This window comes from Manis javanica, chromosome 11 (genome assembly GCF_040802235.1).
Source record: "Manis javanica isolate MJ-LG chromosome 11, MJ_LKY, whole genome shotgun sequence".
Lineage (NCBI taxonomy): Eukaryota > Metazoa > Chordata > Mammalia > Pholidota > Manidae > Manis > Manis javanica.
Window position 1 is genome coordinate 108,997,131 of NC_133166.1, and position 21,256 is coordinate 109,018,386.

Sequence of the window (21,256 nt, forward strand, 5' to 3'; positions counted from 1 at the left end):
GTGAGTAGGTGGACTTTGATTTTCTGCTTTTAGAACCAAGCCGCAGACACAGCCCTAAGACAGTGTCAGGCTACTATGTGAAATATGCTATTAGGAGGATATGTGACATGAACATTATCCACCGTGGTGACCGGTGAGTAGAACACACAGAAGTTAGGAGGAGAACAATAGGGAGATGAGGAGCATATTTGAGTCTCAAGGGTAAGCAGCAGGGAAATTAATGGCGGTGACATCACAGTAGCAGGAGGATGAGGGAGAGACAGGAGTAGGTGACGAGGCCCTTAGCCTGTGTCGTGTGCAGTGGCTGATGCAGATGGACCGGCGTTGTCAGGCTGCCTGGCCTCGGGCCCCTTTCCTCCCGTGCCTGGCGGCGCACACCGGGGAAGGCCTGGCTGAAGCCGCTGCTGCCGTCTGCCCACAGAGCTGGCCAGGCTGCAGGGTTTGTGCTGGACATCCCTCTGCCCCCGTCCCAAGGAGGCCGTGGACACGCATGGGTGTGGAGACCGTTCTCCCTGTGAACACTGCACGCAGGTTGGGAAACACCCTGGTTGAGTCACTGGTGCATTCAGGTCATGGCAACTTCTTGGGGTCTAGCCTGGAGCCCAGGACAGATCCTTCTGGCATTCTTTCCACTGGTGAAATGCCCCCAGGGTGGGGATGACTGACATAGGGGTGAGCTTTGAGGAGGTGGCCCGTGCGTACCTGGGGACCTGCCCTCGTGTGCCTGCTGTGGACCCTGCACCTCCCTCTCGGGTCCCAAGGTCTGCCACCAAGCACTTAGTGAGTGCCAGCTCTGCTCCAGGTGCAGGGCCACTCAGTGAATATGCCCCACAGACAGCTCTCTGGGATGCCCCTCAGGTGCTTGTGCTACACAGGACTTTGGGTCAGACCATCCGCCCAGGTGCGGAAGCCCTGCTGGGATCACAGTGGGTTCTGAGGCTTAAGGGGGTCAGCTGAGGGGTGAGTTGGACTCCAAGTGGGTGGGATGGTCAGGGGGATATAAACAGATCAGGGCAGAGTAGGGCCCTCTTCCAACCTCGGTTGATGTTCCCGGGAGGTTATGCCTGCAGACATCAAAGTGGCCAGTGCAGATGTGAAGGGTCCTGAGGCCCGGCCTTGGGCATCTTCTACTGAGTTGCCTTTGAGGGGGAGAAGGGATTCCATTCAGAGTGGGTATGCACATGGCCTGGCTCTGAACACAGAGGGGAGGCGCAGGAAGAAAGGAACTTTGGAAGGTGATAAACTTGCTTTCCCTTTGAAGAGGTAATCGGGCTCCCGTGTTCCGCCCACCAGTCCCCAAGAAGGACTTTACAGGACAGCTGTGGCTGATCCCTTAATGAACTGGGAGGAGAACAAAGGTCTGGAAATGCTGAGCTGACGCAACAGGGCTTCATCTGGACGGTATTAATGGCACAGACGGGGTTTATGGAACAAGAGTCCAGATCATGGGGGGCCTGTGCTGCCCTCCGGGTGGGGCCTCCTGCTGGCCTTGTCTGTGACAGCCATCCCAGCAATCAGGTTCAGGCCAGCCCCTGAGTCAGCATGACTGGAGCACCCTCAGATGACTAGCTCGTTGCTGTCATAAGGAACAGACGGGAGTCAGGTGGTGGCTGTCTCCCCATGTAGGTGTGGGATTGGGGCCACCCCCTTGCTGGCTAATTGTCCTTGTCGTTGGTTGTGGGGTAGAGGGGGCTATCCAACTGTGGATAAAGTGAAGGCTCTCGTGGCCAGGATTCTCACCTGGCCCTGGTCAGCTAGCTCACCACACACATGTGGGCAATACATTGCTATTGACTCTATATAAAGAGCTCCGCCCAGTGCTCTGGGTGACATGGGGGCACGGCTGCAAGGCTGCAGGAGGGCAGAGCAGAGGCTGGAGTGGTGGCAGTGCCAAGGACAGAGACTAAGACGGCTGCGGGGGTGGAGAGGCCTGGAGGCAGAGACCGGCTTGCTGCCTGCAGACTCGCTCTGAGTGGATGGGATTCTAGTGACTGACCTGCCACCATGGGAATAGAGTTGGGTACAAACCCTTTCACCCCAAGAATGTTCCATTGTCATTTCTTGGTCTCATTGAATCCATAGTGAACTTGCCTGGGGCTGAAACCCATTGGCAAGACACCAAATCAGTCCCAACACTGGCAGATTGAAGCCAGGTGGGATGGGCATGGGCTGAGGTCTGTGGATGCAGGTCTCCCTCTGCATGCCTGTAGCTGCCTCTGCCGCCTGCTTTTCCATCCTGCTGGCCTAAGAATTCCCTGGGAAGCCACCTTAACCCTCTTTAAGTCAGCAGCTCTTGGGGCAGGAAATTCCTGCAGCAAGGGTGCCCTTAGTCTGTGCTCAGCCTTTCCTGGGACTCCAGTTCACTGGCAGGACCCGGTGTTCCCCTACACCCTCCAACCCCCTGCCAGCTGGTACTTTCCTCATTTTCCTGCCCTGCTGGGCTGCAGCCCTTCCTGCTCTGACCACCACACCTCTTAGGCTTTATGCTACAAGATTCAACTTTACTCATAAAAGTAGCTGGGACTCACTGTCTCTCTAAGCTGTTGGATGGCCTCTTGGGCCCCACGTGTCTCCCCGTCTATCTGCTTCTTGGCAGACCCTCAGAGTCCCGTGTGGGTCCCCCAGGCAGCTCCTCCCTCCTGTGCTCCCCAGCCCACAAGCATAGAGTCCTGCAGCTACCCCAGTGTGGATAAAATGAGAGTTCCTGTGGCCAGGATTCTCCCCTGGCCCTGGTTGGCTAGCTCACTGCACACCTGTGGGCAATACATGGCTTGTTGACTCTATGTAAAGAGCTCCGCCCAGTACTCTGGGCACGACACGGTGGCAAGGCTTCAGGAGAGCAGAGCAGAGGCTGGAGTGGTGGCAGTGCCGAGGATGGAGGCCCAGAGGACGGCTATGGGGGCAGAGAGGCGCAGAGGCAGAGATCGGCTTGCTGCCTGCAGACTTGCTCTGACTGAATGGGATTCTAGTGACTGACCTGCCCCCTGGAAATAAAGTTGGGTGTAACCCTTTCACCCCAAGAGCATTCCGCTGTCAGTTTCATTGGTCACAGTGAACACACAACGCACTTGCCCGGGGCTGAAACCCACTGGCAGGACACCCAGTGTGTGCCTTGAGCTCATGCATGGGGAGCACCCACCTCCTCCATGCACTGGCCCCTATGCGGGCTCTTCTCTCCACAAAGGTGACATCAAGGGTCCCACCTGGACGCATCTCTTCCTCTAGAAGTTGTGGCGCCTTGCAGCCCCGCCAGCCGGTGTTTTCGCTCAGCCACAGAATCCTCATCCTCACTGTCTTCACCCTTTCCCCTGGGAGTCGGCCAGGTCTCCCCAAGCAGGTGGGAGGGCTCTGAAGTCCAGCTTGGGTCAGGGGACTCGGGATGCATGGGTCTGTGTCAGGAGCGGCCCCTCCCACGCCCTCCGTGACTCCCTCCTGCACTGTCTGTGGCTCCCACATGCCCCTCACCGGGCCATGCCTTGTGTCCCCCTTACCGCTGCTGCCTGGAGGGTCACCCCTGAGCGGAACTGCCCTCAGGTCACAGTGCCACACAAGCCTTGCCCGTCCCCACCAACATCTCCCCAGCCCTCGGTGGTCACTCCCAGCATCACTGAGCACCACCTTGTGCTGGAAAGCGGGCACAGACACAGCCATGCCATGCCTGGAGGAGTGTCCTGGAGGGGCACACAGGCCGGCAACAGCAGGACAGACTCAGTGCTCAGAGGCCCAGTGCTCCCGGGAGACGCCGAGGAGGGGACGGGCCTGGGGGCTGTTCTGGCTCCCCAGCAGCAGCTCTGCTTCTCCAGCGCCTTTGTTCTGAAGTCCTGCCTTGTCTCTCTCACTTGTGTGCAGTTTGCCGCCTTCTGTTTCTGGAGTAGAGGGAGGAATCATTTAGTCAAAGATTAAACCTACTTTAATCCTGAAGTAGGCAAAGCGTTTAAGCAACCCGGCGCACACAGTGACCAGGCTGGTCTGCGGATGGTGGCTTCAGCCGTTGCCGCTGGAGAGCAAGGACTGGTCCTGGGCCTTTGAAGACTTGAGCTTATAAAGCTTCCTTCTCGGTTGCTTCCCTCTGTTTGCTCTGACCTGAGGATGGGACAAGCTGAAATCTCACAGACCCACAGTCTTGGCCCATCTCCGAGGCAGGAAGGGTCACCTGGGTGTGGCTTACTGTGAACTTGCTGGGGGCCCCGGGATGCCTGGGCTCTCTGGTCGCCTGCCGTCTCTCCTTGGCTGGGACTGTGGAGAGCTTACGTCCCCTGCAGCTGACATTTGGTGGATGTCCTCTATCGGGGTGGGCTCTCTGAGTACCTGGGGAGGCCCTGCACACCCCACAGGCCAGGTTGGCAGGTGGGCCAAGGATAAGCCACAGACTGAGAAGTTAAAAATATACCCACCCACCTGCTCCTGAAATTTACTACGTTGGTGGAGGTGACTGGCATTATGGCCAGATTAAGCACTCACTGCAGGAGTGACAGATACAAGGCTGGTCACCTGTGTGTCCCCTGTCCTCAGGAAGGAAGTTGGAACTTCCTGGTCCTGGTGACTGAGCTTCCAGGTGTGCAGTGTGTTTAGGATCTTATTCCATGGAAAAAAATAACCATAGCCATTTTAATTTAGGGTTTTTCATTTCATTTGTGGTAATTATTCCATCAGAAAACAAACTCTTTTTCCTTTAAATGTATAGCTTTCGAAGGACTGGCCTTGGGCCCATATGTGGTGCCTGATCAAGTCTGTGGAAGCAGGATTCAGGATAAGGAAACTGCACCTCAGGTGACTTTCTGGGGCCCACTGTTTTGTGGGGAGGCCCCGCAGACCCCCACAGCTGTGGGCCCTGCTCTCCAGAGCGTAGCTTCTTTGGGATCTGCTGGTGTCCGCTCTGCTGGTCCCGCCTCTCCCCCCACTCCACCCAGACCTGGGCATGGAGCGTGGGGTTAGCTGAGCACAGGAAGGCAGAGGCCAGAGGTGGCGCACGGCTGGCACTTGGGCGCCTTCTGCATCTGGCTTGACCATTTTGAGGTGATTCCTTGGAGACGTCATTTCCTTCCCTGGAAATCAAAGACGCAGGAACTTTCAGAGCAAACTACAGCCCTTGGGGTCAGATTGCCTGTTTTTATACCACCCTCAAGCTGAGAGTGGTTTTTATACTTTTAAATGATTGAAAAATTAAGAATAGTATTTCATGACACACAAAAATGATATGAAATTCCCATTTCAGATATCCACAAACAATTTTGGTTGTTTTGCATAAATAAGGTTTTATTGAAACACAGCCATACTCGTTCTTACAAGGCTGCTTTTGCACTGCAAGGACCATATAGCTGCAAAGCTGAGAAAATATTTATGATCCTTTGCAGAGAAGTTCGCTGGCCTTTCTCCTGGAAAATCTGTCTGTACTCTCTCCGACCCTAACATTCTTGGAGTTCAAATTCGATTCTGTTATTTCTGAATTGCTTGGAAGTGTTACCCTAGGCTCTGGGGTAAGGTAGGGGCCCCGAGTTGGGCCCGTGGGGCACGTTGGGTGTGCTCGCCGAGGACAGGCCCCACTCCTACTGCAGGATCTGGGAAAGGCCCAGTCCAGCAGATGTACTTTCATAGATGCATTGGATTTACTCAAGCTGTGCCAAAAGCTGCTGTGAAAAGCCCACTTCGGGATCATTTATTTTCTCAAGTGTTAGAGTCCTGCTGTTCTTCCAAGTGGGTGTATTTCTTTATGTCTGGAGTTCAGTTACTAAAGAAAATCAAGAAAAGACTGGAAGAGATGGGAGAGAGAAGTCATGACGAGGCAGCCCTGACCTTCTGGTGTATCAGAACGGGGAGTCTTGGTTGGTTCTGGAGCGTGTCTTCTTTGTAGCGTTAATGTCCTCGTCTGCGGTCCCCCAGTCCATCACTCTGAGTCCGGGTGGGACGGGGCCCGGGCCTCGTCTGAGCCCTGCGCTGGGCGGTGTGCTCCTGGGGACGCTCTTCTTCCACCCTCGCCACCTCAGCTCTGATCCCGGGGCGACACCCCGGCCAGGTGCGTGCCTTGTGCTGAGGTTCCATGAGGAGCTTGGTGCTCAGCACACAGTGGGTTTCCTTTGCCTTTATGTGCCTCCCTCTTGTGGGGAAGAGAAGCAGGAGGTTCCTGGTTCTGCTCAAAACAGGAGCCAGCGTGCCAGACCATCCATCACCTGCCATTTCCCGCTGCCCAGAGGGGCCAGCAGGGGCACTTGAGTTTGGCACAGAAATCAGTGACCACCTGAGCTCGGCCCTCCAGGTGAGACCACAGCCGCCAGCTCGTGGTCCAAAGGACCATGTCATGCACACCCTGTGTTCTGTCCTGGGCTGCTCCTTGGCACTACCAGGGGTGGAGCAGCCTACAGGTCCTTACCCGAGCCCACGCCTTCCGGTTCTGATTCAGTCACCCCAGGTCGGGACCCAGCCATTGTTTTTTGTTTGCCTATGTTCCCGGGTGACTTCAGCTGCTCCGCTCAGTTACAGTGGGGAAACTGAGGTCCATGGGGTGCAGGGACTTGCCCAAGGCAGGGCAGAGCCGGGGGCCCTGCGGTTCTGTTCGTGCTGTCCGACAACAGGACAAAGTCTCCTCTGCTAACCACGAATTGATCTTATGTTTTTGCCACCTGCAAAACAGAGGGGGTCTGTGACTTCTCTGGTGAGCTGGGAATAGAATCTGGCCCCAGGAGGCCTGTAGAGACTTGCCTTTCATTCACTGTCTCTTTCATCCTGGCCGGGGAGCCCGGGAGTTTGCACGGTGCCTTTTTACTGAGTCTTCCTTTTGACATAAGCTCCAACAGGGTCATCTGTCATCAGAATCACACCTGATCCTGTTCATGTGTTTCAGTGGGTTAAGGTGTTTTTATGTTTGACAGTGTTTTTCTCCTCTGTGGCTTTTGTGGTGATGCTTTTAATCAGCACTGACTTCAACAAAAAGATTTAGCTTTTATATCTCAGAGTAAATGGCCACTTTTGTGTCTGGGGGTGGAAAGTATCTTAGCGCTACAGGCTCAGGCTTGGGACCAAAAGCACCCTCAGACTTCATCTGGTCCTGATGAGCAAGAAATGAGTCCACAGGAAAGTGAGAGGTCTTGCCCAGGGCTGGCGGTGCGGTAGGAGTTCAGCCTTTTGAAACTCAACCCCCCGTCAAGGGTGGTGCGTCCAGTGTTGCATACGGGGCACCCATTGCTAACTGATAGCCCAGCCCTGGTCTGAGACCCACACCTCGGTACTTCTGGCGGCCACTGCTGGCTGACCGGCAGCAGGAGGAATTCCCCTTATAGCATCCACACCCAGGAAGGGGAGGCTGTGGGGAGAGCTTCTAAACAGCCCTGTCACCCAGTGTCACTTGTCCAGCTGCCCAGTGAGCTGTGGCACCTGGCTTTGCACAGTGGCCTGGGCCATACAGACAGAGCCGAGGCCCCTGAGGGTCGAGCCCCTCGTTTCATGCAGCTTCGGCCCACTCGCCACACTCCCCCAGACCTGTGTCTGCCGTCCCACAGGTGATCAACGTCGATGGGACTAAGAGGCGGACACTCCTGGAAGACAAGCTCCCGCACATTTTCGGGTTCACGCTGCTGGGGGACTTCATCTACTGGACCGACTGGCAGCGGCGCAGCATCGAGCGCGTGCACAAGGTCAAGGCGAGCCGGGACGTCATCATCGACCAGCTGCCTGACCTGATGGGACTCAAGGCTGTGAACGTGGCCAGGGCTGTTGGTGAGTCCTGAAAGCCCCCAGCCACGCACTGATCGTGCCGACTAGCTCAAGGAAGAAGCCGCAGGCTTGTAGCTGCCCTTGGAGCACAGGCAGCCAGGTTTGGGGCCACAGCCGGCGCATCCACTGGGATGGGGAGGGTAGGAAATGGTGCTGATGCCTGGTTAAGGACAGGCGGGCATGGAGGTGGTGTACTGACCAGAGATACTGGCTAGGCAGTGGTTGTGGCCTGCACTGCTGGGATAACTGCGCTAGCAGCACCTAGTGTTTGATGAGTGCCTGGGCATGCGGTGCTCTGGCTCTGCACCTTAGTGCCCAAAGCAGCCCTGTATGCTGATTACAGTATTGCCCACGTGTGCTGGGAGAGAGGAGGCAAGGCCACATAGCTGATGAGTGGCCGAGCTCAGGCCTCATCCCAGGTCTGCCCCAGCCGCATCGCTGGGCTGAGCTGTGACTGTTGTCTGGAGTGGCCGGGAGGGCCCCTCAGGCGCACACTGTTTACCTGAAAGCCAGGGTCTACAGAAAGCTCACTTAACATGCTTTATCTGTATGAAAAGGATTCCAGATGCAGGTCAGGCCTCACTGGAGAAAGCAGGGTCCATGTGTTTGGGGGGGACGAGACCGGGGGCTCCATGGAGGCAGGGCCTCTGTTTCCAGCTGGGACCCCAGCACCTGCACATCAGAGATGTTCAACACACCTCTGTTGGATGAATGAATGAATGAATGAATGAATGCCCCTAGAGGACCCGGTGCCACCCTCGCTAGCTTACAGTCAAGGGGTGAGACACCTTAGTCGCTACCACTATGTGATGGCTGTGGCCGGAATGTGAGGGGTGCCTGGCCTTCGCAAGGGAGGGAATTTGAGCTTGGAATTCAGGGAGCAGCAGGCGCATGTCAGCGTTTGCCTAGCAGAAGGGAAGGCTGAGGAAAGGGCTGGAGGAAGGGGGGTGGGGCGGCCGGGAAGCAGCCAGTGCACCTGTGTCAATGGAATTGGCCTTGAGTTGCAACATCACGCTGATGCAAAGGCAATGGATTGATGGTAGTTTTCAGCCACCTTTTAAAACCCATTCATTAGCCACTGTGGAAGATGGGACCCGCCTGTGAGTGTTTAAAAAACAAAAGCAGATAAAAAAGATGATCCATAGGGTACAATTTAAGTTGAGAAATGGGGCTCATCTCCCTTCCTCTCTCCCTAGCTCATCTCAAGATTTACTGAGAGAGATGGGGAAAAGAGTCTTTTTTTAGTTGAAACATTTAACAGTAAATCAAAGCCAATTTTAACAGCACTTCAGTAGATGGGTGAAATTAGCAGGCTGGCCAAAAATACATGAAAGCTCTAGTAAAGAGGCTATCCTGGGCTTGTCTGCGTCTTTGAGGCTGCTGAGTGCACGAGGAATTGGAACCATTTGGGTGGGATCTCAAGGGCTGGTCGGCCTGCAGCCCAGGATCCAGCCTGGGAGGGGGACATCTGCCACCACCTTGTGGCGTCTGTGCCCTGCCTGGGCCGGATCTCAGGCCAGGCTAGACCTCCTGGGTTTGTTCTGTCCCAGCCGCTTCCTGTGTGACCTTCAGCACCCTCTCTGGGCTTCAGTTTCCTCCACAGGTTGCTGTGCGGACAGAGCAAGTTAAAGTACCCTTGTTCCTGCCCGTCCCGAGCCAGGGCGGGACCTTGGTCTCCATCAGCGCCACCTAGGGCCCCACCCGGCATTGCCGTGGATTGCTGCTGGGTTGCTGATGTTCAGAGCAGGCATGTGTATTTCCAGGAACCAACCCGTGTGCAGACAGGAACGGGGGTTGCAGCCACCTGTGCTTCTTCACACCCCATGCCACCAAGTGTGGCTGCCCCATCGGCCTGGAGCTGCTGAGCGACCTGAAGACCTGCATCGTCCCCGAGGCCTTCCTGGTGTTCACCAGCAGGGCCGCCATCCACAGGATCTCCCTGGAGACCAACAACAACGACGTGGCCATTCCGCTCACCGGCGTGAAGGAGGCGTCCGCGCTGGACTTTGACGTGTCCAACAATCACATCTACTGGACAGACGTCAGCCTGAAGGTACGGCCTGCTAGGCGTCTTGTGCACGAAGCTTTCCTGTGAATGCCTTGGCTCTAATGAACTGCTTCAGAGGCTTTCACGGTTCTTTTTAAAGAATGGTATTTATTGTAACAATCCAAGCCAATAAAATATCAGTTAGTCTATTGCAGTAAACTAAGCGAGCAGATCCAAGTAGACACACAGATGGGCTTTTCTAGAGGGACGGTGTAACTGAAATGTTGGTTATAAATCGACACTGTTCTTAGACTCACCCCCCTCCCCCACTCCCTCACCAGCACCCACTCGCTCAGCAGACTGTGCAGATGTAAACATCCTAGATGACAGGGCCATGTCGCCTTCCAGCACAGGTTTTGGCAGACTGGGTCCGTGGGCTGGCCTTCTGGCTTTGTGAATAAAGTTTTACTGCACGTCAATAGACACACGCCCATTTGTCTATCGATTGTGCCTACTTTTGTCCCACTAGGTTGAGTGACAGATCCACGTGGCCCTTGAAGCCTAAATAGCACCTGCCCCTTTACAGAAGGAGTTTGCTGACTCCTAGTCTCAATTATTGGACGACTGAAATAGTTTAATCATTTATCTTATATTCTACCGTTTATATTCCATATCTCTTAAAGATTTTCGGACTTTAAAAGTCACAAGGGTTCATTTGTAAAGAAGGAAGTAAAAGAGTATAAAGAAGAAAATAAAAATCACCCATAGTCCCCAGGCCCCGATAAACTGCTGCTAATGCTTCCGTGTATTTTCTTTGAGTTTCTTTCCGTTTAGTTTTTCTCATAATCACAATCACATGCTACAGAGGATTCTTTATGCTGTTTTTTTGTCACTTAACATTGTAACAGGTAAACACCTATTATGAACTCTTTAACATGATTCTTTAAATGTGTAAATATTTCCCTGCACAGACTCCCCATTTTATTAACTATTCCCTTATTTTAAATGTTCTGGTTGCTTCCAGTTTTTCCAACTCTGAACAGTCCCTCAGTAATGAACATCTGTGTGTGTAAAAGCCTTTATTTTGCATTTTTAGTACAGGCTACCTCGTTGTATTGCACTTTGCTTTATTGTGTTTTGCTGATACTGTTTTTTTTTTTTTTTACAAATTGGAGGTTGTGGCAGCCCTGAGTCAAGCAAATCTGTTGGTGCCATTTTTCCAACAGCTTTTATTCACTGTGTGTCTCTGTATCACAAATGGGTAATTCTTACAATATTTCTAAGTTTTTCATTAGTTCTATAATTGTGATCTGTGATCAATGATTATGAATCACTGAAACCTCAGATGATGGTTAACTTTTTAGCAATAAAGTATTTTTAAATTATGGTATGTACTGTTTTTTTTAGACATGATGCTATTGCACACTTAATAGACTACAGTATAGCCATGACCTTACGTGCACTGGGGCCAGAAAGTCTGTTTCACTGGCTTTATTTGGTTGTTGGCTGTGTTTGGGAGGGAACCCGCAGTGTCTCCCAGGTGTGTCTGTAGTTCCTCATCTTTTATATTTTTGTAAGCTCTTTGCGATCAAATGTTATGAGGAAGATTACTAGGTGAAAGGATCCAACTGTTTTTAAGGCTCATGGGCTGTATCTGTATAAATATAAATATATAAATAGTGCTAAGTTATTTTTTCTAAAAACGTTGTATTTTGCTGCGTATCAAACGTCCGTTTAAAAACTGCTGAACTTGGCGATCTGGGCCCAGATGTGGTCAGCAGGTGTTCCGGGTGGCCGAGACCTCATGATTGGATGTCCACAAAATGCCGGCTTCTAACCCGTGTCCCTCTCCTCACCTGCTCCCAGACCATCAGCCGAGCCTTCATGAATGGGAGTTCGGTGGAGCACGTGATCGAGTTTGGCCTCGACTACCCAGAAGGCATGGCCGTTGACTGGATGGGCAAGAACCTCTACTGGGCAGACACTGGGACCAACAGGATTGAGGTGGCCCGGTTGGATGGGCAGTTCCGGCAGGTCCTCGTGTGGAGGGACCTGGACAACCCGAGGTCACTGGCCCTGGACCCCACCAAAGGGTAAGGGGCCCTTTTGTCTGCCCTGTGTGACCTCATCTCCCTCCCAATTCTCCACATCAGCCAGTGCATGGCTTCCCGCCTGGCACTCTGACTTGAGTGGTACTGCCCACCCCTAGCATCGAGGTGGTTGGGCTGGAGGGACCCCTGGGAGGATCTAATTCATTTCACAGAGGGAAAACGGGCCCACAGCAGTGGGAAGGACCAGCAGCCACTGTAGCAGGCACCTTCAGGTGGGTGGTTCCATCACCATCCTGGGGCAGCAAGGACTGTGTATCTTTGCCCCTGATTTTATAGATGTGGAAGCTGAGGCTGAGAGATGCTCAGTGACTTACCCAGGGTCACATAAGCAGTTAGAGCAGAGCTGGGCCAAGAAGCCCTGTTCCCTGCCCTGTGTTGCCAGATTTCGCTGTCTCAGAGCCGCTTGGAGGCACTTGGATTCCAGGCTGCTCACAAGAAGCTTCTCGTAGCTGCTCAGCCACAGTTTGACCTGTCTCATGTGGCACTGCTTTTAGATGCCAGCAGCCTGGGGGTCCCGTGCTGGGCACTGCGGCCAGACTCCTCTGCACCAGAGTTCTCTGTGCTCACCCCTAAAGCATCGGTGATGGGCATGGAGAGCCCCAAGCCCTGCCTGCCGCGTGCTCTGTTAGGGAGGGAAGAATCTCGGGATGGCAGAACAAAGAGAAGAGCCCAGGTTTTAGCAGAAGGGCAAGTAAAATGTAGGTGATTCTGGAATGAGGATTCCTCTTCTGGAGCTGCGAAAGAAAGGAAGGACCCGCTGCCGGAGGCAGCAGAGCGAGGTGCGGCTACTGCCCACCCCAGGGGTCTTGCTTTTGTACATCTGGATCCACCCGTGTTCATCCTGGTCTCCCCCCATCACTCAGCGTCCAGTCCAGCTTAGTCAGCATTTGTCCCTCAAAAGCGTCCCAGCCTGGAGGTTCTATTGCAGGGTCACCTCATCACTGCATCCGGTTTTTGTGTCTGTAAAATCACCTTGCTGTTGAAATGCCCTGGGAGTTCAGGAGGGAACACAAGGAGCCATGGTGACAGCCCCCAGGGGAATGTGGGGGTCCTGGGGGCTCTAAGGGCGTCACACCTTCCCTGCTTCCCAGAAGACGTCCTAGATGCAGCTTTCTGTTGGGTAGGGAGGCATGTGCCAAGGAGGTGGTGGCTGTCGTGTCCCCCTGCGCTGTGCTGAGCATGGGCAAACCTGCCCTTCGCCTTGTCCCTTCCAGCTACATCTACTGGACGGAGTGGGGCGGCAAGCCGAGGATCGTGCGGGCCTTCATGGATGGGACCAACTGCGTGACGCTGGTGGACAAGGTGGGCCGAGCCAACGACCTCACCATTGACTACGCTGACCAGCGCCTCTACTGGACCGACCTGGACACCAACATGATCGAGTCGTCCAACATGCTGGGTGAGGCCTGGTGGGGTCCTGCAGGGGCTGGGGTGCTGGCCGCTTCTCCCCCGCTGCACTGTGTCCTCTGGCCTGTGAGTCTCAGGCGCCTCAGGAGGTGTGGACACACCTGAGTGCTCATCCAGCTGGGGCCTTCCTGGCCGTGGTCCCTTTCCACTCCTGGCTCTGCTGCTGTGGGCATGTCAACAGAGGCCCTGGTGACAGCTAAGCCCTGTGCCAGGACTCTAGTTTGGCCCCACACTACACGGTATAGGTTTTCTTTTATGGGGAAACTGAGGCCCAGGGAGGTCACAGGACTTGCCTAAGATCCCAGAGCACCGCTGAGACCCCAGGGCCACACACTTAATCTCCATCTGACCTTGAACACCTGCTGTGTGCCAGGCATTGTTCTGAGACTGCTCCCAGGCTCCACCCAACACCTGGAGGTAAAGTTAAACAAAAAAAAGTCTGCAAGTCACCAGCAGTAGGGGCAGGATTTAAACCCAGAGCACACAGTGCTGGAGGGCTGTGGCCATGTCCACTCTCCGGGGATACATCAGGTGATGGGGCTGCCTGTGCCACCGAATTTGGTTTCCTTCCTAATTACTGCTGCTGCCACCTAGGGGGTGGGCGTGGTTGTGCCCGTTTTGCGGATGAGGTCACTGAATCATAGGCCAGCTCAATGGCCGGGTACTAAGTGAGTGGGGCAGAGCTGGCACCCCAGTGCCTGGTTTCTGCCTTGGGCGTACAGCACCCACCCTGCACGCTGACTGTCCTGGTCCATGAGGCCAACGGCAAGGTCTGACTGTGTCTTCGAGACCCACTCCAGCCCCGCAGTGAATCACAGGAGGCTGTTGCCAGATGAGAAACCAGTCACAGCAGGGCTCCGGGCTCCCAGGGTCACTGAGCTCATTACCTGGAGGGAAGGCACGCCGGGTTGGAAACCGGCGACAGCCCTGAAAACCCGCATGACCCTGCAGATTGAGGGCGGCCACGTGCATGGGCCCGGGTCCGCCATAGCTCGTTTCCCGTTACCACCACACCAGGCTATTGACGTGTGAGGCCCTGGGAGAGCAAGGGCAAGCCAGGCCGCGGCCCTGCCGCTCCCGAAGCACGTGGCTCCCGCCCAGCTCCCTTTCTGTGCCTCAGTGTACCACCTAATGCTGCTGGCGTCGTCCTCGGGCAGCTGCCGTGAGACGGTGGCTCGCCTGCCCCCAGCCTGTGCTCGGGGTGTTTAGGTACAGTGATGACTGAGGTCAGGGACCTGTCTGCTCCCAGCCTGGAGCCCTGGGGTGGGGGTGGGGGTTTGATGGAGGCAGTCAGGGAGCATCTTACTTAATAACTTTTTTTTCTAATAATAAAATAATCAATTTAGAAAGTTTCTGAAAATACAGAAAAATCAGAAGAAAAATTAATTTTCTAGTATTTCAACACTCTGTAATTACCAGTATTCATGTGTAGGCATATTACTTTATAGTTTCAACATTTTTTAGAGTGATTTTTAAAGTAAACATCCTCAATTGTTGATATCTTAAGGTTGTTTTCACTACTTTACTTTTTAAAAATAGTTTTTAAAACATGACTCCAGATCATGCCATGTGTAGTTTTCATTCTGTTTCCTCTTATTCTGACGAGCATGTTCTCATGTCTTTAACGTGTTTCTGTTGGCACCATTTTTACTGTGAAATAGAACTTACCTGGAGGAGTGTTTGTACAACACACCCAGTTTGACAAGTGAGGACGTGGAGAACCGTGTCCAGGTCGAGGGACATAACATGCTGAGTGTCCCTGAGGCCCTGCACACTCCCCCTCCCCTAAGCTCAGCCCCCATGCCCTGCTTTTTACCCCAAGGTGCACGGTAGGTGCACATAAGTATGCTCGGTGCATGGCTACACCACCGAATGGTTACCCCATGGTTTATTTCACAAGTCCTCCACTGCTGGCATAAAGGGGTGGCTGCTGCCCTGACTTCCAGTTTCGCTATTCTAGAACTTTCTATCAGTGTTACCATACAGTGTGTGTTCTCTAGTGTCTGGCTTCTTTTGCTCAATTTAACAACCCTGAGGTTGCTAGGCGGCTCTGACCTGGTCTGCCTGACGGCACCCTATGCTGTGGCCTGGCCATGCATTGCTGACAATATGTGTCTCCATGTAGGTCAGGAGCGGACTGTGATTGCCGACGACCTCCCGCACCCTTTCGGCCTCACACAGTACAGTGACTACATCTATTGGACGGACTGGAACCTGCACAGCATTGAGAGGGCGGACAAGACCAGTGGCCGGAACCGCACCCTCATTCAGGGCCACCTGGACTTCGTGATGGACATCCTGGTGTTCCACTCCTCCCGCCAGGATGGCCTCAACAATTGCATGCACAGCAATGGGCAGTGTGGGCAGCTGTGCCTCGCCATCCCTGGTGGCCACCGCTGCAGCTGTGCCTCACACTATACCCTGGACCCCAGCAGCCGCAACTGCAGCTGTACGTGTCTAGCTTTTCTCCTGCACCCCACCCCGACATTATATCAGGCCGGCTCTGGAGGCTGAGGTGGAAAGGAGCTTCTTGTCTGGGGGTATTTGGTATACGTGGATGTTGGGCAGGTTGTGCGCTGCACAAGTTGCACATTACTGGGAGGCGCAGCCTGGGTGGAGGACCTATTGCTGGGTTAAGTCCTCAGCTGGCACGTTCCCCAGAAGGATGTCTGGGTGTGAAGACCAGTCACTGGGGGAGAGCGCTCACTCACAGAGCAGGCATTGTCCCGAGCGCTTTTTATGGCATTTGATCCTCGCGTTTACGGGGTTGGGAGAATCACTGTCCCCATTTCACACATGAGGAACTTGAGGCACAGAGATGTGTAGTAACCCACCCAAGGTCACACAGCCGATAAGGTTTGAATCCAGACAGGCTGGCTTCAGGGCCCCTGCTCTTGACCCTTTGTCACTTGGCCTCACATACACTCATGGAATTCTCACAGTCTCTGTATTAGGTAGGCCTTTTCTAAAGGTTCTCATTTTGATGATAAGGAAAGGGGGGTTCAGAGAGCCTGAGGGTGGCTTTCTCCCACTGGCCCCAGGAAGAATCCTACCTCTTGTTGGCAGGCTTTTCTCCTGAGACATCAGAGAGCTGGTGATAACCCTCTGGTAGTTTGTGAGGCTGTTTGTCCAAATGCCTCATGCGGCCCTGGGCACTTGGAGGGCTGGTGTTCCTGGGCACAGTTGTATAGATGTGCAACCTAAGGCTACAGAGGGCTTTATTGAGGCCCGTGCTGCTGGGCAACAGGCCTGGGGCCCAGCCTTGGACTCCCTACTCCTGGGCTGCCTTGGGTCCTAGGAGCCATTACCTTGAAGGGCCAAGCAGAGGCATGGGTGACCGCCATCCCGAGGGGGCGTCTGGGACTCGGGCCCTGCTCCTGTGGCAGGCAGGCCTGGGGCCGTGGCTTGGATTCGAACACCGCCCAATTGCAATACCTCTGATGGTGACTGTAAAGTGGCCTGCACATTCTGAGTGATGCGTTCTGCACCCCAGCGGCCTTGCTCACTGACACCCCTGCAGAGAGTCCCCTCCTGGTGTCACTGTTTGCTTCCTGTGGTTCTCAGCAGCTCACTTGAGCGTGTACGGGTGGACAGCAGATGACACAGTCAGCCCAGCAGTACTTGTGTGTGGGGGTGGGTGTTGGATGTGTCCCCACTGTTGCCTGCCTTCTGTTGAATCTTGATAATTTAAAAGAAAGTTGATATCCATTTCAAAAGTAACACACACACTCACAAAGTAGTGAAACAACAAAGACCCATGTAACATGGAGAGGAGAGCTCCCCGTAGTCCTCCCCTGAGAAAGAGCTTTTTGTCCTTCCAGCCTTTTTCCCGCATACATCCTGTAGGGGAGAGCACAAATCTCCCCTTTACCACGACCTGGAGCGCCGTCCAAGCCTGCTGACTCCCCGCTCGGCTCCAGACGCTGACGTGCAGCCCCCTCATCTGCTTGCCTCCCTCTAGTGCCCCCCGCCTTCCTGCTGTTCAGCCAGAAATGTGCCATCAGCCGGATGATCCCCGACGACCAGCACAGCCCAGACCTCACCCTGCCTCTGCACGGGCTCAGGAATGTCAAGGCCATCGACTATGACCCACTGGACAAGTTCATCTACTGGGTGGATGGGCGCCAGAACATCAAGCGAGCCAAGGACGACGGCACCCAGGCAGGTGCCCCGGGGCGGCAGTGGGGGGTGCTGTGGGCTCCTGTCACATCACTGCAGGCTGGGACCCTGAGCAGTGGGAACCCTTAGACTGCGGTTAGATGTAGACACTGGGTTTTGTGACTGTTTAGTAGGGGAGCGGGGGCAGGGGACAAACCTCGTGGGATTTTTCATTCCCACATGTCTGGATTTATTTGTATTTCGTAGGAATTGTGTAGCCTTTTCTGCAATGCCATATGCGTTCTTTAAACTCACTATGCTTTGCAAAACTGCACTGTGAAAACCACAAGGCTTATGGGGAAGACGGTTCTGGGTGCACAACTCTCAGAACTCCGTCAGTGACACTCAAAAAAAGATAGGAACCTCATAAATACAGGAGCTCCTTTTTGCACATGTTAAATGGTTCAATGCAGAAATCCTACGGTGACTTAAATACATAAATCCTGTGCTGCTTTACTTTGGAAAGACCTGACATTGGCTGAGGACGTGGGTGTCAGGAGGTTGCAGCTGGTGTTTGTGAAACAGTGTTAGGAGAAGCGTCTGCAGTGGGATGGAAGCTGTAACCCCGGTGCGGGTGGGGCAGACCGTGGGGGGGGGCGGTGCGTGTGCATGTGTGTGCCCGGCTACTGCCCTCGGTGCTCTGGACTCACCTAGTGTCTCTCAAGCATGAAATTGTACATCAGCAAATGTGAAACTGCCCCGAATAACATCACTGTATGGGAACAGAGTCGCGTTTTCCAAACACACGTCCCAGCAGAACCGACTGCCTTCCTGCTAGGTCTCGCTGCCCTACGGCAGGAAGGCTGTCCGGCAGCCTCTGGCCTCCCTGTCTCCGTGTGGCAGGCGGCTGTGACTGGCTTTCCGGTAGTGTGGAATTCAGACCTGCCTGGCTCCTCGTGCCCCTTTCCCAAGACTCCTTCGACAAAAGCCGCAGGACTGATGGTCTCTTTCCCCATCGAGTGGCCAGCAGAGGGTCTTCTGTTGTTCTGATGAGATCTTGATCCCATTATGACAACGATGCAGAGAAATGCTCAGGGGAGATTTTCAGATGACCGGTGTCTGTCCCGAACTGGACGCCATGCTGTCTGTGGGGGCCGGGCATTGCTTGGACAAAGCGCTTCAGTGGCAGCAGTGTGAAGTCAGGGAGCTGCCCTTTGAGCCCAGTGGCCTTGGTTGGTGGTAAAGCCCAGGGGGTTGGGCAGCTGTGGTAACGTCCGTCCGTCCCAGTGGGAGCCAAGCCTGATGGGAGTGGGAGTGGGCTCCTCCCACCCCCTCCCCGCAGCTGACAGTCACTTTGAGTCCTTTGGAGACTGGGAAGTGTTAATTGATGGACTGTGGCTTCCCTGCTGTGAGAGTTAGTGGGCGCAAATTGCCTTAAAATCTCATCTGAGAGGTATTCTTTCATGATGAGGGGCAACTCAGGGGGGGGTGGGCAACTTTGAAGGGAAAGCCTGTTAGGGGCAGCTCCTGCGTCTCCGCTTAATTTGGAAAACATGGGCCTTTCCCTAAATCTCTGGCTCAGCTCCACCCTCTGTGGCTTTGGGTCCTCATCAGGGCATCCCTTGGCCCCCAAGGCAGTGTTCCAAATTATTATCTACTTGGCGAAGTTGTTTTTTCTACTTCTTAGACTTGTTTATGTGGTAGATATACACAGTATAACATTTTCATCTTCTCCATATTCAAGTGCACAGCTCAGCGGCATCAGGCGCGTTCACGTCGTGGTGCCACCTGCCCCACCCCCCTCCCCAGAGCTCTCCACCATCCCGAACTGAAACCCTGTCCCCGTGAATCACTAACTCCCCAGCCCCTAGGACCCCCTGTCCTACCTTCTGCCTCTGTGAGTCCGACCACGCTAAGTGCTTCCTCTGTGTGAAGTCACACAGTGTCTCTCTGGCTTACTTCACTCAGCATAATGCCCTCAAGGTTCATCCATGTCATAGCAGGAGTCAGAAATTTCTTCCCTTTGAAGGCAGAATATTCCATCATGTGAGTGAACCACATTGGGCTCCTCCATCCATCCGCCAGTGGACATGTGGTTAGCGCCCACCCTGGGCTGCTGCAGACGTTCTTGCTCGGCCAGGTGCACTGCTTCCTGGCGTAGAGAGGGGGTGTTGATCATGGTGCAGGACAGGATTCTCCTAAGAAATTTTGCATTATGTGTAAGTATTATTCCTTATTTAAAATGGGAGATCTGGTTTTATAAAACTGGCCAGTCGCTAGAGTTTGTCTCCTTGTGTGTGTCTGCCTGTGGAGAGAGGTGTGGGCAGTGTGTCGTTCATGCCAAGCTGCGTGTTCTGATGACTGGGGTCCCAGAGTCTGGCTTTAAGCCTGGCTCCCACCAGGGAACCTCCCTGAGGAGCATGGGTCCGACCAGGGCTGGCTGGAATCGTGCTACATTCCCAGCCTATCATCTGCCTGAAGCTGTGGTCCTTAGCCAGAGAGTTTCATGGCTTTGGGGAAAGAAGTGTGCCCGGTTGGAGTTGGCACTTGGCTCCCAGGGCCTACAACTCCTGGGGACGTGGTTATCTACAGAAACACCTGACCATTTAAACAGTGCTTTGTGTTCAGATGTGAGTCACACACTTCCAGGTGCCCAGCAGGACTGGCCCCAGGCTGGTGTGGGGAGGTGGGGGTGGGGCGTAAAAGGCTGGGCCTGGGGAAGGGGTCTTCCTGTCCACCAGGAGACTTCTTGTTTTATTGACTGCTGAAAAGAGGTAGATAAAGAGGGTCTGCAGCGACCCGTCCTAGAGCGTCATCTTAATGGTGCCCTTCTCAGAGGACGGAACTTTTCATCAAACAGTTGCCAGTAGCCCAGGAGCTCCAGGTGACTGACCCCCTTTGCCCCAGATCAAGTCACCCAAGAGCCTGAACGCTGTCTTGGAGTAACCTGAGGAGGCCGGATGCACCCGGGCATCCAGCCTCTGCCATGTGAGGGCTGAGGGTGGCTCCGGGCTCCCCCTCCCTTTGCCTCAGTTCATGAGACGAGGCCCCTCTGAAGGGATCTTCTTTCAGTGGCCCTGAAAGCAGTTGATGGCACGGGTCAGGCAAAGCTCTTGGTAGAATCTTCCTGGGGTGGAGACCTGCAGCAGAGAAGGGGGAGCCTGGGCAGAGAGGTGCGACCAGCCCCTCCACTCCCAGGATGCACTTGGGATCCACGCACCCTCACCTGGCCTTGTACCCCGATCCCTTTCTCTCAGGGAAGAGGGTCTCAGGCAGACCTCCGTTCTGTATACCTGTTATCTTGGCACCCTAAATTTAAAAATCAAGATTTGAGGGTCTTAACCCGAAAGCATGAGTCCAAGAAAGCAAGAACAGAGATGTCTCAAGAAGGGGACATCTCATCCTGGTTTGACCATCCAGCTACCGGGTGGTCCCTCTGTGCAGCAGGAGCAGGGCCAGGAGAGCATGGGCGCCGCCAGGCTGGGTGGCTGGGTGGCTGGGCTGGGCTGGGGTCGAGCTGGTGGAGGAGGCCTGGAGAGGCGACAGGAAGAACCACCACTTTGCTCTCCCATGGGCATGTGGATGGGAGCTGATCTGTCTGGAAAGGCCCCCAGGCGGGGTCAGAACTTTGGGTTTCGGTCTGGAGTCAGGCACCAAGGCCTCTGTGCTCCCTGCAGCGTCTGAGCCAGCTCGCCTCATACTGTCTTACAGCCCTTCGTTCTGACCTCTCCAAGCCAAAGCCAGAACCCAGACCGACAGCCCCACGATCTCAGCATCGACATCTACAGCCGGACACTGTTCTGGACGTGCGAGGCCACCAACACCATCAACGTCCACCGGCTAAATGGGGAGGCTATGGGCGTGGTGCTCCGTGGGGACCGCGACAAGCCCAGGGCCATCGTCATCAACGCAGAGCGAGGGTGCGAGGCCAAAGGGGGGGTGGGCG

At 54.5% G+C, this 21,256-nt stretch overlaps 1 protein-coding gene across 1 annotated transcript in view; it reads left to right on the forward strand.

Annotated features, from left to right (window-relative positions):
* The window catches only part of LRP5 (LDL receptor related protein 5), a 103,334-nt gene that overhangs the window by 60,859 nt on the left and 21,219 nt on the right, over positions 1-21,256 (forward strand). Inside the window, exons 8-14 of the mRNA XM_073217229.1 lie at positions 7,494-7,710; positions 9,471-9,760; positions 11,561-11,787; positions 13,020-13,204; positions 15,338-15,661; positions 17,174-17,373; positions 21,022-21,230. Of these exons, the coding sequence (XP_073073330.1) occupies positions 7,494-7,710; positions 9,471-9,760; positions 11,561-11,787; positions 13,020-13,204; positions 15,338-15,661; positions 17,174-17,373; positions 21,022-21,230 (1,652 nt within the window). The remainder of the gene's footprint in view (positions 1-7,493; positions 7,711-9,470; positions 9,761-11,560; positions 11,788-13,019; positions 13,205-15,337; positions 15,662-17,173; positions 17,374-21,021; positions 21,231-21,256) is intronic.